At 40.4% G+C, this 17837-nt stretch overlaps 1 protein-coding gene across 3 annotated transcripts in view; it reads right to left on the bottom strand.

The window, feature by feature from the left end:
• The window catches only part of LOC144781938 (cytochrome P450 2G1-like), an 878243-nt gene that overhangs the window by 77363 nt on the left and 783043 nt on the right, over positions 1-17837 (bottom strand). For all 3 annotated transcript variants that reach the window (XM_078661025.1, XM_078661024.1, XM_078661026.1), the window contains exons 8-9: positions 13033-13220; positions 4035-4176 (exon numbers count right to left, since the gene is read on the bottom strand). In XM_078661025.1, the coding sequence (XP_078517151.1) occupies positions 4035-4176; positions 13033-13220 (330 nt within the window). The remainder of the gene's footprint in view (positions 1-4034; positions 4177-13032; positions 13221-17837) is intronic.

Here is a 17837-nt window from a genome sequence, read left to right as displayed (position 1 = left end):
GCCTGGTGCAGTGGCATCGATCGCACCGCCCTAGATCCGGCCCTGTTATCAACTTATCACATCATATCACGCAATCTCCGTGAAACACCACACAAATGGCATGACCACCGCAAGCTAAGCATAAGACTTTTACACACAACTCTATTGATACTCACTCCTCGCGGTTACAACTTGATCTCAATCCACTGGAGCATCACCAAGTCAAGTCAAGTCATAAAGCTTTATTCGGAACATTAAAACACATGTCCATAAAAGCACAAACAGTTACAGATACAAGCATTTCATTAAACATTTCATTAAAGAAAACACTTAATACATAAATTATCCAGAGGGGGATGGAATAAATATTTAAAATAATTAAAAACACATACTTTTCCTGGCGCTAATTGCTTTAAGCAAAAATGTAGCAGTAAAAAAACAAATGTCCGGATGGTGCAAATTAAAAAGCAGTTTCATAGAGTCGGTGATTGTTCTCACTCCAAATCTTTTCAATATCGGCTTTAGGAGGGACTTCCGTAGTTCACTATACAGTTCGCATGATAATAAAAAGTGCTTAGTGCTCTGTTCCGTTTTGTTATCACATACACAGGGTCCGTTAGGGCGCATTTTAATATTAGGGCACGCAACAAGATAGTGTACTATTCCCATCCTCATTCTGGTTAGTACAAACTGGTGCGAAACTCTAGTTACCTCTGACAAATACGGATGAAATCCAATAAAATCATTCATGCTATTGTACAGTACACATGTAGACAGTTTAGAATCCTCCAGAAAATATATTTCGTTACAATAGTTCAGGAAAGTTATTTTCATACTTAATTTGGAGATATCTGAGGCACTATATGGATCATTAATCACATTGAGCCCAAAAATCTTTTGAGAGCATCACCTAGTCAAAACATGGGCACTAAGGACTGAGACTGGATCTAGACTGTAAAGTAACAATTTTCTAACCTCTCTACTTCAGGTACCAAAATCCTTGGTATGCTGCCTAACTGAGAATGCTCTGAGTCATTTCTTACAATTAAACTATAGTCAATAGTCCTTTGTAGCAGCCTGAGATGAAAAAGTAGAAGTTCTATAGGAAAGGAATCATATATATCATATAGCCACCCAATCAGATAGATGTCAGGAGAGGTCTGTACCTCTCCAAGTCTAAAGGGAATCTGACTAACCCTGAGGTGGATTCACTAATTAAAATGCACAAAGAGCATTCAAGCAATATGACCTTATGCATATCACAGTACTTTTCCAGTTCCCAGAAACGAACTTGGCACTTTGAACACTACTCCCATATTCCAGTCTCTGCTTCCAAAGAGTCCTTGGGTTCCTCCCTTCGTCCAATAGTACCAACTGGTAACACTCCCTTTGTTCTTGATTAAAGTTATTTAACTATCACAATTCTTCCTCCCATCACTATATCAGAAATATAATGTGCTTTTCACTAATTAATGAATGTCTTTGGTCTGTACCTGCAGATGAAGGAGGAAACATGCAGAAAAATAACGTTCATATTAATAATAAATGTCACAACTGTAAGCTTAAGGCCCACAGTCATGCTAACTTAATTGCTTTCTTTAAATGCACATTAGTTCTACAACCTACATATAATCCAATAAATGAAAATGTTGATAAAAGAATCAAGCTATAATATACTATACACTCATATACAGCATAATATTGATACATGTATTATTAATCGAAAACAACAACTGGTCACATTTTATTAGAAAAGCATTGAACACACATATGATTAATTCTTGTAATCCCTAGTGAATGCACTGCATTTTAGCACATCACCTTACAATCTAAACCTATAGAAGATTAATATCAGCAATCCAGATGTTTCTGAAGAGGAAAAACGTTCCTATGCACACACATAGATGTCATAAAGCACAACAAATGTACTTTCTAGGCCTTTGGTGCACCATATCTCATTAGTATTTTTGCATCATAGGAGTACATAATGCCAAATGTAAATATATATGTGGCCTAACCAATTGTAAAAGGATAGAGCCAAAATTGTGCTAGTCCAGTAGCATTACCAGGAACGATACATGTGAAACATATTCCCAAGGATCACTAGAGTATTTTCTAGCATCAGTGCAGGAACACAGCATGTATATACCAATATAATGTACACAGATACTATTTACAGAGGGCATACAATATGAGGAGATTAACAAAAGGATATTGAATCATGTGCTCCTTTTTTACTCTACATAGCTGAACAAGTCTTTGCAGGAGGTATCTGAATCTTCTGATTGTCGTGGTGGGCCATCTGGACACCAGGACTCCGGCCATGCTGTTTGAAGTGGGATTTCAAGAATTTCAAAGCTTCTTTCAAAGAGGTGAAAAACATGGCGTGGTTAATTAATTGGAAGCATACCCTAGCAGGATATATAGTAGCATAGGTGTGAAGTCTTTGGATCAATGTAGTTTCTAGACCTCGCCAAAGGCACGGCAGTCCTCCTGGAGTGCCACAGTGAAATACAGATAGATGAAGCTCTCAACCCTTGGTACTTCATAGTCTTTTTCTCTCCCAATGTGGAACAAAGTTTGTCTTGGGCCCTGTGTTCTTTGGGCTCTCTTTACTAAAATGATTCAAGAGAAATTGTGTTTGAGTAGCAATTTTCTGAGAAGCTGTTCCTCGAATGTCTCCATCCTTCTCACATTCATGGACTCCTTAAGACCTATCATGTGAAGATTATAACCCCTGGAGCATGATTCAAGCATTTTATTTTTTGCCACTACTTTGGTTATTTCAGCAGTCAGACGGGCACCACCATCTCATAGGTTTTTCAGTGACATTTACCTGAGATCCTATGCTCTGCCTCACCCAGCCAACTTCCATGCTTATCCATTTTCTCCTTCTCCTAGATGATCTAGCTTGCCATCAATTTGCACAGGCTGGATTGCATTTCGAGCAAGAGAAACAGTGTTCCCTCATCTTCTTCACTTACAGGGCCACTTGTCTGTTTCTCCACGGAGTCAGTCCACACCTCCAATTGGCGCATAGCTAGGAGTAGTGCATTGGATTCAAGCTTCACCTGGTTAGAGTCCATTTTCCATTTGGCCAGAGGCTGGATAATCAGGTTTATTAGGATTGGTTCTTGCCGCATGGGACATGGGAATTGACTGGGTTGGAGGTCTTGCCTGCACTTGGTATCATGGGATCGGGCACCTGGATGGCTGGTCAGAGATACTCTGCTATGCAGTAAACAATACCCAACCAATTGCATTCAATGTTGAGTACCCCCAACAGGAGATGGCAGTTCACATGGTGTGGATTTCTATGATGCAGGTGGCTCAGGGTTCCAATATAGAGGGAAATCAGATTGGGTGCAAGGAGGCCCTAGAGCTCCATTTGCGGGTTAGTGGAAGGGAGGGGACATTAGATGTTGAGGAGGCAGAGATAAACTTTCGCCCTTCCACCCAGTGGAGTGCACTCATTCACTAGCATCACTGCTTACTCAAATTTTTTTAAAGTGTGCCATCAGATTCAGACGTAGCAGTGGCCTGCTCCTGTGGTCTCGGAGATTTGGACTGGACCAAACTCTAAATCATCACCTTTGAGGCTGTTAGCGGTCCATTAAAAAATCATGAACTTTTCAGTGGAATGGCAGACACTATCAGAACCACTACATGGTCAATATTTAATATTATCAGGACAGATTCACAAAGGTAAAATGTGACAAAAGTCTAACTTTATGACTTTCGGTATTCACAAAGGGCATTTACTTCTCGTAAATGCCCTTTGTGTATACCAAAAGTCATAAAGCGCAACTTTTGGTATTCACAAAGGGCATTTATTAATACTACCTTTGCGAATCAGGCCCATCATCTTTACTTGACCTTGTCTGGAAATTACTCTATCTTCTGACAGGCCTTTAATTATTTCCATCTGCCATGTGAAACTACTGGTAGTGTCAGATCGAATGAATTTAAACTTCAAATATCAGGACCAGTCTAGTGGTGAAATGTACTAAAGTATGATAATTGCCATTGGCTGAAAATACAGCTTTAATTTGTACCTGCGGAAAATGGTACGAAAGCATCATTCTTCTTGAAACTGCCATCATCATTCAGGAAGTTCTGAGGAGTGAATTCTTCTGGGTTAGGGAATTTTTCTGGATCCCACAATACAGAACCAAGCATGAAGAACACATCAGTTCCCTGCAAAGGCAACACAATGCAGAAACAAGAAACTATGAATACGAGCAACTAGAGTAAAATAAGCCATGAGAACTACATTATTTGAAAGAATAATCTCAAAAACATTTTAACAGACTTATAGAAATCAAACCAACTAACAGAAGGAAACATGCTTTTCTCCAATGAACAATAATATCTGTTTCCACCTATCATGAGATATTTCCAGGATGTATGTATGTATTGTTCGGAGTAGCTAGATTGAGAAATAGTTCTAGGGACTGTCAGGGCATAGGCTTAGCTGTAAGTGTTTATGTAGTTGGTTTCCTGGGGGGTATGAATTTCATTTTAAAAATTCAGATTTCCCAGTTGTTGAATCACAGATATATTTATCTATTAACATGTAGTTGTTGGTCAGGAACAATTCGAGCAAAACGAGTGAAAGGCCTGGAAAACTGTAAGCATGACTTTTGATTCCAATGTTGCAGAGCACTACACCGGGGTAATGTAGCACACTTTTCAGCTTGATGGGGCTCAGATAAAGGCCATTCATTTTGTAGGTTGAGCACATTAGTAATAATCATGCTTATATCCATGCAGTAAAATAAATACTGTTGCTATTGTTTACCTGTTGTCCAAACTCAAGCTGCTCTGTCACATTACACTGGGGCTTGCAGTTGAAGATAATGCACTAGAATAATTTTCTAAAGCTAATACTAGTGCATAACGCACCCAATAGGTCAATGGAACAATCTTCTGCCTTCGGGAGAGCCTCCGATCATCTAATTGTTAGACTAGAAATGTTACTGCCTACGCATTATCCTATTTAAGCTAGCATTCGTGGCACCATTTTCTATATATCCTTCTCTGTTTCTGAGAAAAGGCCTCTGTTAAGTTTTGATTTTCCACGGTTGGGTTTTTGCTTTACTAATGAATATACTGTTCTTATTAGTGCATACCTTTCTTGCTAGATAGAGGCCTTCTTCCACTTGTCTAGTGGTGGGCATGAGCAGAACGACCTTGAGTAGTAGATAATATGTGCCTGGAATCTGAATCGAAACTTATCCTCTGTATTTCACTACTTAGCTGCATCTGCTTGGAAAATTTCTCTGTGGGTGTGTCTTCATTGGTTTCGAAATGTACACAATGTTTCTTTATGCTTGTTGATTTCAGTCCCTCTGAGTGTATTCGGAATAAACAATTATTGGTTTGTATTCTCTACTGTCTTGCTGACTCTTTATTTGGTACGGAAGGCTGAGAGGTGGTCATTAGTGACCTGAGTGACCCTAATCAGGCCACTTCCTTCAGTTGGCCCTGAACAGGGACTCTTTTGGGTGATTGATCCATCTCCTTCGGTGAAGTCCAGGCCATCGTCGGATCAGACTGAGGGTTCAGGGATCCCTGCACGAGAAGTATTGATTGCTCGCAGCTGCCCCTTACATCCTGCCGGACGGTGCCTCACCCAGTGGTCATCCCGACTGGAGTCCTGAATGGCAAAACCCTTGGATCTGATTGCTTGGTCTGAAGAGTCGGCAGTGAAGCATTAGTTCGTATGTGCTACTCATGTCAGGTGAGTTTGTTTTGGATTTTTGTGGATATGGTACCATGCTGATTTGAGTTTGGTATGGCCTGAGGACCGTTTTTAATAAAAACACTAGTAACTGCTTTGCCAGGCATAATTTGTTTTCTTCTCGAAAATGCCTAGAATCAGTATGTTTTTCTCTTTGTGTTGTCATTTTTGTTCTGCAGATGCTCTATTGGAAGAAGCTCAGCCAGTGGCTCTAGAAGGTACCCCTAATTTTGATATGTATGTGAAACATGGGCTTGGCCCTATTATGTTTACTGGTGCAGAGCAGGAATATCAACGTATAAATATTGAGGGACATAAATATCCCCGCAAAAATATTGTGGGGAAGAAATATCGACAACAAAAATATCGTGGACAAGAATATCGACTGACAGGTAAGTAATATCGATTTCAAAAACATCGACGTCTTAAATATCGTTTACAAAAATATAGTTGACAAAAATATCACATTATTAATATTGTTATGTGTATTAGTGTTTTTAATGAGAATTGTTTGTCATTTTATTATATGTATTAACATTTTACAAGTTATTAATTTATTTTAAGTCTAATTTTGTGTTTTTAGTACCGTAGCGGGTTGTGGGTTTATAGGGGAGAAGTGTGGGAAGTAATGTAAAATGTGTTTTGTGGTGTTTATATGTGTAAATGGTGTGAAGGGTGGTAAGTAGTTAATTTTTTATTGATTAATTATAAAAAAAATCCATTAATTAATTAGTAATTAATAATTGTAATTGTGTCATTCATTTTAGTTGTGTGTTGTGGAGTTTATATGTGTAAATGGTGTGAAAGGTGGCAAGTAATTAATTTGTTATTGATTAATAATACATATTTATAAATTAATTTCCATGAATTAATTAGTACTTATAAATGTTAATTGTGTAATTAATTTTAGGTGTGTGTTGTGAATATTATACTGTTAATTAATGTATAGTTAATGATTTTGTATTATCTCTGTTGAAAATATTATATTTACATTTATATATTAATTACGATAATATTGGAAATTAAATGTAATACAAATTTTGATGGTTTTGGTTTTTACTGTTGGGGTACCCGTCCGCTATCCAGCGCTTTCCATACTGTTGCACTCACTGGAGTGGGAATAGGACTTTTTACCCCTCCACTATCCAACGCTTTCCCTACTGTTGCACTCACTGGAGTGGGAATAATAATTTTTACCCCTATGCTATCCAGCGCTTTCCCAACTGTTGCACTCGCTGGAGTGGGAATAGTAATTGTAACTCCACCACTCACCAGTGCTTTCCCTACTTTTACATTCACTGGAGTGGGAATAGTAATTTTTACCCCTAAGCTATCCAATGCTTTCCCTACTGTTGCACTGACTGGAGTGGGAATAGTAATTTTTACCCCTCCGCTATCCAGCGCTTTCCCTACTGTTGCACTCACTGGAGTGGGAATAGTAATTTTTACCCCCTTGCTATCCAATGTTTTCACTACTATTGTGTTTATTTTGTTATCAAATGTATGTTTTATTGTTTTTTTAATAATTTAATGTGTCAATCAAATACAGAATATTTTATTTAATTTTAAATTATATAAATGTGTATATTTTAATTTTATATAACTTAAAAAGTTTATCAATTAAATAAAGATAATAGTTAATAAAATGTATTTAAGTAAATATATGTATATGTACACATTTCTGGATGATTCTATTTATTAAATTAAGTTTATTCGTTATAATTAGTTAAAATATATATTAAATTTAATGTATTGTGTTAATGATATTAATATTAGTTAATTAATTTTATTTAAGTTATGTAATTTTTTTAAGTCAATGTTCTTTACTTCTATATTTTTTACAGCAATATTTTTGTGTCGATATTATTGTACGTACCTGTTTATGTATAGGAAGTTGATATTTTTGTTATCGATATTTTCAAATCAATATTGTTACTATCGATATTTTAACATGAAACCATGTTTACTACACTATAGCCCAAATATACGAGGCACAAAGCCTAGTTACAATGACCGTTGACCAGCACTTTTGATGAATAAAAGATTGGGTTTTTACAGGAATAGTTATTTAAGAGACGAATTAGACAGTCTATGTTTGATTCCCTCAGAACATGGCAGAAAGCAGCTATACAGAGACGATTGAATATGGAAAAGGAAGGGGAAAATACAAATTCTGACCTAGAAAGCTGTAGCGTACGACAGGGAAAACAGGAAGCAGGAGTTGAATGTGAATATAAGAGGTTTCGATTACAGATTGATAAATCTTATTTGGCCCAAGAGGATAGTGTTACTTTTTTGGGAGAATTGGTAGACACTCGATCCCTGCCCCCGTTTGCCCAGCAGAGGATATATCCTGCTGTTCCTTTGTTACCACAGCAATTTGTTACAACTACTCCAACTGTTCCTACGTCTACTGCTGTTGTTTCGACAGCTTTGTCTACGGCACCCTCTGCTCCTTCTTCTTCTTTGCCATCTGTGGCAATTGTAACTGTTAGTGCACCTATTGACTCGACTCCTATATCTCCTGCTCTTTTGCCTCTGGCACAGCCGTCAGTGACGATTGTACCTGTGACTTCTGTTACTTCTTCTATGGTTCTTGAATGTGAAGTGAATGTTGAGACACCAATATGTGGATTTGAGGATAGAGATTAGATAAAATGTAAGGACTAATTGGATCCCTTAGTGCGATCTGGGGTGGGGGGGTGAAGAAAAACAAGTAATAGCTGATCAAGCTTAGCAGTGATGTTGTAATCCCATTTATAGTGTGGAGAATGTTTGGGCAATTATGCAAGATTTTGAGCCCTTTATTTGTCAACATCCTCTTAAGCATATGTCTGCTATGTTGATTTGTCTTTGGCAGCAACCCTTTAGGGATGATGTGCCACAAATTTTATTTGATATTAGCGATTGTGTGTATGCTAGTGGCTTGGAGCCTGGCCAAGTGCTCGGGAATACTACGACACTGACCGCCTATAGGGCTAGGTTTCATGAGAAGAGTCCTACCTCACTGTCTCGGTTTCCGATACAAGAGGTTCACCCTATTTATCATCTGAAGATACCTACGATAACGGATCAGCGAAGTACTATTATCAGATAGGCTGTGGCAGCTCGTTTTCAGGAGCAATGGGTTTATACTCTGTGAAAAAGAAGTGGCTTTGTCTCTTAAGGATCAATTACCCGATCCTTGGAAAAATCCTACAGCCTGTTATTGAGAGCCCCTTCTACTGTAATGACTCTTACTGATATTGAAATGTTTATTGGTCTGCTTGTTCCAGTGGATGTTTGGAGGCAGGTGCATACTCAAGATCATATCACGGAATTTGGGGGTACATGGGATGTGAATAGAGGTTGGGATCAGGAACAGAAAGCAGGAGATAAGCCTTGTGCTGAAATACTTGCTTTGCAAGGACATATTATTACATATATGCATCAGCTTAATCCACCTAAGATGGTGGATTGGGACAAATTGACAGTTTATCGACAGAAGAAGAACAATGTGTTTTTAATAATGCAAAGGTTGATTTTATTCTACAACTTGACTGTATTATCCTAATTAATAGTTTGTTTTCCTTCAATATTACCACAGGCAACTGAGGAAAATAGTCCAGTATTTCTTTTACTATTTTCTTTTTTAATTTCAAAATAAGCTTTATTAAGTTTAAAATAACAAGCATATTATAATACGGGATACAAAGTAATTAAAAAGGGGGACAAAGAAATACCAGGACAAAAATGAATCACATAGTCTCTAGGAGAAGGCTGCCATAGTACAGTGGATGTATATATACTCAACATTAGAATAAGTAAAGTGTTTACATGACTGGATATGGATGCAGAGCAGGATCATAAGGGAAGGATTACGGTATTAGGGCACATATTTAATTGGAAACATCTGTTGCTTAGAGTGTATAAGGAATAACTAGATCAAGCTGAGGTTTCCGGGTAATTGCACAGTTTATGGTGGTTTGTTACTAGCAAAGTTGTCATCCAAGCATTTTCAAATAGGTCTGTGTTGTGATTTCAAGGGGCAGTGTTGTAGGTGGTGTTGTTGGCCATCAGTTATGTGATATCTAGTTGATCAAAGCTTGAAAGGATGCCTTGTGTGTGTCCTTCCAGTTAGAGGTAATGGTTTTGATTATAGATGATAGTAAGAGATCAAGTTAAAAAAGTGATCTGCTGAACTTCTGATGTTCAGGGTCAAGAAATTCTTTGATGAGAAATGAAAATTCCTTCTTGGGGTGGATGTGTTGGAAATTGGGATGTTCAGTTGACAGAGGTATGCACCTTTGTCAAAGTAGGAACCCTTCCTTCGAGCATACAGGCTTATCCCAAAGGCAATGTGTCAAGTATTTGTACCCAAACACACAGTACCACGATGAAAACACCACAACAGTTTAGAGAAATAAAGTATCTTTATCTAAACCAAACAAGACCAAATAAAAGAAAAATCATTATAGATGTATCAAGATATCACTTTTAAAAGTTTTACTTCAAAAATAGAACTTGTAGAAACAAAATAGCTATTACGATGTTGTGACAGGCACTAGTCCAAAGTACCGCGCCAACCGTGAGGTGCGCAGGTAGGGGACGGAGTCACGCAAATCCCCCAAACAATAGTCCCTTGGAAACAAAGTCAACAGACGATGCAAGCCGTTGTGTAGGTTAGGTGTCAGTGATGAGGTGAAGCAGGATCCTTTCTGCCATGGGTGAGGCGAGGTGTTGAATCCAAGAAAAGGGAAGTAAGGCAGCATCAGCGATGAACTGTCGATTCTAGTGAAGCGTTGTGACATTGAAGAATTTGCCGTAGTCACCCTCGTCGGTTATCTGCTCCACTATAACGTGATACTGGCGCTGGTTGTGCTGGCGTTGGTGCAAGCTCTGGTGTTGGGAAGGACAATAACTGCAGCCATTGAAGGGTAGTCAGAGCTGTGGGGCAGGCGGGGCAGTGCTTCGTGTACTTCATAAGCAGCACACCCTGCCTCGGTGTAGGTTGCGGAGTCACGGGCGGCATTGCTGGCAGTGCCGGAGATATTCTCCTTGCTTTGCCACACAAATCACACAATTTTCAGGGCCCAGGAACTGAACTTGGCACCCTTATGAATGCAGGAGTCCACAGAGGATTCCAGGTGCTGGTGAGGAGGTGTAGGTAAAGTCATCGTAGCCCTAAGACTTGATATGATTTCAATAGCACGAGTGCTATTAATAATACTAATGACCTATAAATGTTGTAAGGGAAAACTGAGGACAAGGTCAATGATTGTAATGAAGAACAAAAGAATGGAAAGAAGGATAAAAAGGGAGGAGATAGATTTAGAAGAAATGAGAGACAATCTGCATGGTAAAATGAAAGAAATTAGCATAAAAAAATAAAGAATGTGTAAAAACCAACGAAGATACTAAGGTATAATGATAAAGTTGGCAATTGGTAATGATGGGTATTTTATGATGGCTCTAAAATGCCATCAGAGGGGGGATTGGTGGAGTAAGGATTCGAGGAAAAGAAACTTGCTCAGATCAACCTCTCGTTAACAGGTACTAACAGAAAGAAATAGTAGATAAAAGAAAAGTAACATACGCACAACATTCATACATGGGAAAAAGGCGTTATGCTTGCTTAAATAACAAAGAACAAAATCATAAAAATCATAAAAGCTTTTCGTTTCTACTTTAATGATGTGTAAAGAATGATATTGTTACAAAAATGGAGACATTTTTAACATGCATAGTTTACAGTTTGGTAAGTCTGAAGCATTGATTAATCCCTGGGCCAGTGTGTAAGATTGAAAAGTGTTCCTCTCAATGTTCTGACATTAGTCTGCATTGTGTTCGGGAGTGCGATCTGCTTCTAAGTAGGCCGTCGTATTTGCTTTTTGTGAGAAGGGCACAGGGTTCCTTTTTAGTGCTTGTGCATGAGCTGAGAGGACCTTTATTAGTTGGCAATTCAATGGAGTATCTGTTGGGTCCAAGGTCACCATAATTGCCAATCTGCATGTTCTTATGCCTCTAATGTTCATGGCTTGTTTTAGGAAAGTGACTCACGCTTGAGATAAATTCTGACAAATGCAGACAAGGTGGACAAGGTCCTCTTTACTGCTCCCACATAGTCTACAGTCTTTACGCCCGTCGTGGACCCAAATTGACTGGTCCATGGTGGATGGGAATTTGCCCAGACGCAGGGCCATTAATTGTAATTTTCTGTGGGCCAAGAACGTAATAGTTAGGTTTGGTGCAGAGGTGAATGATTTGTAGTTGGATAGTACCATCCAAGCATGTTTTGTCATGCTGAAAGTGATTTTGTCTGCTAGCAATGAGTGGAGCTCTGCTGATTTGTTTATAGCTTGCTTGAAGGCCGGGTAGGGCAGATTGGGTTCTCTCGTGCAAGTGTCTATTAGGGCCTTATTTAGGTATTGGTTATAGGGGGACTTTGCCCCTTCCTCTAATTCATCCCATATACAAATACCAAAGAATAATTTGCTACCGAACTGAAAACGCCAATTGAAACCGAAAATCGTCTTGCCTATGTGCGAACCGGTACCATGCAAATAACCATGTGATTAACCCATGTAAGAAGGAAACTCTCACACTTGCACAAGGCGTTACTAACTGTAGGTTTCGAGGCACCACGTGCCTGGCATATGCTTGCCTGGATATAAAAGGAGCTATCGCTGCTAAAGCTTTTGCTTAACAAAGAAAAAAATAACATGGGATAGAGTAGAAGTGGGTGGTGAACAGTGATAATAACATATTAGAGAAATTAACATCTGTTTATGATATCTTTATATCTCGAGATATCAGACCGCTGCATGGTGAAGTCTCAGCATGCAGGGATCCTTGGTGTCAACTAAAGTGCCTTCTTTGCTAATCTTTCAGGATGCTCAATAATTATAATAGAAAGCATCCTTGTGATGTATGTACAGATTAGCAATGTTATGGATTGGTATGCAAACATAGATGGATAAATAGAAGTAGCTTCAGAGAAACGAATCCAACATTGTCACACACGTGAATATGTCCAAAAGGATACAGCAGAAATGTTATCGTACAAAATTAAGACAATGTAAGAAAATGTGAAGCTTCGATACTTGGGCCTGACCCGGGCACATAACAACTGATGTGGCAATATCTTCATTTTTCCTCTAATGGGCAAAATATAATGATAACATCCATATCTTCTTTGGGTGGTTTCCTGGTACTTCTACACATGTGTTACCTCATCTAAACAGCCACCACACTATCATTCAACTGCGGGAAAGCGCTTTCTGAATATGTTTTTCCTACTTACTATATGCCTCTGGTCAATGCTCACTTACCTTGGGAATGGTGTAACCTCTGAACTGTGTGTTACAGATCACAGAATGCGGAACTCCAAATGGGAGGAGGTTAATATATCTTTGGATCTCATGGATGACAGCATCAGTGTATGGCATTTTAGTCCTGTCTTCAAAAGAACTGTGACGGTGTCTGCCGATCACCTGGTCAATTTCTTCCTGCACCTTTTCTGCAAGAACAAAAAGTTTTCAGTAACTAAATTAAGTGATAATAAATTTGAGTTCATGTTAAATTAAATGAAAAATCAATTAACTTTTAATCATAGCTGTGTACATGGTGAACTTTCATTATCTTACCTGGAATAGTCACACAATTTTACTATTGGTCACTTTCCTCAATATAAATTTTACTCAACACAGGAACCAACTCCCCATTGTACATGTAAACAATCAGTTAACTATTTTTTAGAGACAAAAGCTAATTGACACACAAAACAACATAAACACACAAATCATCCCTGCAATTTTAGTTCTGCAGCAAAGCAAATCAACTAATATATAAGAGATAACTATATTTTAATGTTTCCTGTGAAAAACAGGGTTATTGGTTGAGGGAGGAGGTGAACTCTATTCAAGCAACAATCATAATCCTTGACAGGGTGAACTACAAAGGTCACTAAATTAACCTGTGTTTTAACTCTCTGATAGCTTGGCACAAAAAACAGTCATGCTTAACTTAGAGGCAATGTGTAAAGTATTTATGCAGAATAGAAACTGTATCCAGGGAAAACACAACACAAGAAGAATCCAACACCAATTAGGAAAAATAGAGTAGAATTAATAAATTTTATGATACCAAAATCAATGAAAATTCAATCAGTGGAACCAGATAAATGCACTTTTAAAGGTTTAATAAAACACTAACTGAGGGCATCTGGTTGGGCTAGACAGGTACAAAGTCACAGATTTCGGCCAACCACCATGGAGTGCGGGCTGGAAACATGGATTAGGTCAGTTATGGTGAAAACGTTACCGTCTCAAAGTTTGGCGCACACAGTTCAAAAGTACAGTATTCACAGGATGGGCTTAGCTGATGCCAGCCAAGGAACCAGGGCATTGGGAGACACCTCTAAGGGAGCAGGAACTCACTACAACAAAGTCTAGGAGGGCTCAGGCAACTTCAGTTGCAGGTTCAAGCATAGCCTTTTGCAGCAGGTCAGCTGGGCAGTTGTAGGGAGGCCTCTGGAGCTTGTTGTGTCCCTGCAACTCAGAACAGGAGGTCAGAACAGAACCCAGAGTCACTGTGGTAGTCCTGGGTTCAAGGAGATGGTCCTATTTCCTTCAAGCAGCAAGGCAGGCCCATAGCAGCAGGGCTGTCCTCTGAAGAACAAGGCAGGCCTCACATAGCTCGGCAGTACTCTAGTACAGCAGGGCAGGCTTCTGAGAAACAATGCAGGTCTCAAGAAGCATGGCAGTCCTCTGAGAAAGAAGGCAAACCTCAGGTATCAGGGCAGTTACCTGGAGTACAATGTAGTCTTTATGTAGTATTCATCATCCTTGAATCCTTGCTCACCATGAGTCGCTATACTGTTTCCACACGCTACACCTACTCCTAAAGATCTTCAGGTCGTGGAGGTTAAGTTATTTGCCCAGAATCACAGGATGTTTTTGGCGTCATTACCGAGACTCGAACCCAGTGTTCCCCAGGTCCGAGCTCGAGCGCCCTAAAAGTTAGGCCAACGCCTCTCCCCAAAGATCCTTCTCTTTCCTTGCAGCACAGACCTGGAACATCCTCCATCTCCACCTCAAGCAATCACAATCACTTCCTCAATTCAGGAAGGACCTCAAGACCTGGCTCTTCGACTGTCCTACAGTGCCTTCCACGAATCAGCAGTTCCTCTCCCCCCAGCACCTTGAGACCCTTACAGGTGAGTAGTTGTGCAAGCCACCTGATTGATTGATTGTTACACAGGATGGGGAGTGTACTAAGGAGTTGATCTTATGGACATACCTGGTGCCAGCTTTGAAGTGGTAGAAACATCTAGACTTCTCCATGCATATGGCTCTAGGATTTCCTTCCTACCCATGCCCAGGCTTCAAGATGTCTGGGGTGATAATAGGGGACTTTGAATTTCTTTGTGAGCGTAGGAGGCACCCCTATTGAAGTGCAAGTGTGGTAGGTGTCAGCTCCACTGCGCCTATCTTGTCAGGATGACCCACCCTGCCCACACTTAGTTACTCTTTGTTATACTGTTTGTGAAGAATGCTTAAAGATCAATTATAAATTACACCTAATAATGTGACTTAGAAAACAGGATGCAGGCACCACAACATTTTCTGCTCTTAGCCCTGTGTGCCTGGAGCCTGTCTCCAATACACGTCTGGGGTGGGGGACAACTGGACTTTGTGCATTCCCTCTAGACAGCCACACGCAAAGGGAGCTTAGGTATGACTCAGTGGTCATCCACATGATGATTGGTCAATCCTGGACAGGATGGAAAGGAAGAGCTGACACTTACACCTGAATAGACTATGTCCTGTTCTCACACAAAGGGCTGCATACGGCCCTGTAGTACGTCCGGAGCCAGAGCTGGGAGGGAGGACCTCTTTGCACCTCTTTGAAGTCACCTACACTCCAAAGGCCCAACTCAGTATACGTACTGGGTCTCTGACACCACACAATCAGACACTAGTTGTCCTGTGAAGATCTCCGCCAGTAGGAAGGACTGCTGTGCTGCTACAAGGACTTCCATTCTACTGGATTGCTGTTCTGGAAGATGTGCTTTTATGCTGTGCTGCCTTGCTGCTTCTTATCCTCGGCCCTGCTTATCAACGACTAGGCCCATTTCACTTGAACACAGGGGGCCCAATTGACAGAAAATTCACAACATTTATATGTCTCTCCCGGCTTTTCAGAATCAACAATCTATGTCACCAACTTTGGAGGGAACTCAAATTACGCTAGGGCAATTCCCCCGTCTGGATCTTGCCACATTGAACCTGGTCATGGCAAAAATAAAGTCGGGCTCCCCTGTAGATCCTGCCCCTCCTTTGCCCCTGACTCTAGCTGCCGACACCATCTGTCCGGTAATTCTTGACTTGGTCAACTCCTCCATTTCTTCTGGAATTTTTCCCCCCGCATGGAAGTGCGCACTGGTAAAGGCCCTCTTAAAGAAACCTAATCTTGATCAGGCCCAACTAGCCAAGTTTCGTCCCATTTTGCTCCTCCCTTGGATAAATAAGCTTCTGGAAAAGCATATAAACTCTACCCTAGTAGATTTTCTAGAATCCAACAAGCTTCTTCACTATTCCCAAACTGGCTTTCGCCCTCAACAAGGGACTGAAACTGCCCTTCTGGCAGTAACCGAGGAGACAAGGCGAATATTGGATCAGGGAGGCAAGGCAGCGATCATCCTATTTGACCTCAGTGCCGCTTTTGACACTGTTAACCATCACACTCTGATCCACCGGCTAAAAAGTGTGGGAGTTACCTGGATGGCCATAACTTGGCTGCAATCCTTTCTTAGTGATCGGTTCTTTCAGGTCTTTGAGGGTGATGTCTCTAACCGGTTGTCTCTCAGCTGTGGGGTTCATCAGGGCTCCTCCCTGAGCCCCATGCTCTTTAACATCTATGAGACCTTTGGCTGAGATTGTCCATCCATTTGGCATTAAAATCATCACATATGCAGATGACACGTAGCTCATGGTGGCATTAAACCACCCGAGAGGTCGTCTAGCACCCTCGGCCCGTGCCTAGAGGAAGTTGCCAAGTGGATGGAACACTCTGCCTTAAGTTGAATGGGGATAAGACCAAGCTCATGCTCCTGGACAACTCACCCTCATTCAACCCTGTTTTGCTGTGGCCGAACTGCCTTGGCCCCGCACTAAATCCTAAGACTCAGATCAAGAGCCTTGGTGTGTGGCTTGATTGCTCGCTCAGCTTCAATCACCATGCTGTTAAAATCCAAGCCACTTGCAACAGCCTCCTGAGGATGCTCCGCAAGATTCTTCCCCTTCTCCCTTTTCAGGAGAGAAGGATTATGGTTCAAGCCCTCATCCTCTCGCCTGGAGTATGGGAATTCCCTCTACCTGGAAGACCCCCAGTCCACCATCCATAAGCTCCAGATCATCCAGAACTGTGCTGCTTGCATGCTTTTGGAGGTCCCCCGTCGACAATCTGCAAAACCAGCACTAAGGAGCTTCCATTGACTGCCAATAAAGGCAAGGATCCAGTTTAAGGCCATGTGCCTGACTCATAGGGCCTTCTTGAAGAAGGGCCCAGTCTCAATCCAATCTATGATCAATCATTATAAACCTCTCAGAGATCTCCGCTCTATGTCTGCCTTCCTAGTCACCACACACAGAATAAGGAAGGCTAGATGGGGCGGGCATTCCTTTTCTCATAATGCTGCTAACTTATGGAACTCCCTCCCACTCCATTTGCGGAAGGAACAAAATTTGCTCTCTTTTCGAAAACTTTTAAAAACCTTTCTTTTCAATGAATGCCTCTAATTTGCTCCTCTTCTGTTATTTTGCGTTAGTCCACAGTGCTGGAAGGCCTGAGGGTAGCCATTGCACTATATACATTTTATTTTCATTTCATTTCAATCTGAGACAAAATCCTAAACATACTACTTTTAGTATTCACAGAATGCACTTACTACTTTTGGTTAAACTTACTACTTTTGGTTCAACTGACCACTTTTGCCTAAACTTACTACTTTTGGTATTCACAGAAGGCATTTAGTAGTAGTAAACTAACTTTACTACTACTAAATGCCTTCTGTGAATACCAAAAGTAATAAGTTTAAGCAAAAGTAGGACTGGGAGATCCCAGGAAAAAGAGG

Source organism: Lissotriton helveticus, chromosome 9 (genome assembly GCF_964261635.1).
Source record: "Lissotriton helveticus chromosome 9, aLisHel1.1, whole genome shotgun sequence".
In the NCBI taxonomy this organism is placed as follows: Eukaryota; Metazoa; Chordata; class Amphibia; order Caudata; family Salamandridae; genus Lissotriton; species Lissotriton helveticus.
The sequence above is the reverse complement of the archived record's forward strand: the minus strand, read 5'-3'. Positions and strand labels throughout refer to the sequence as shown.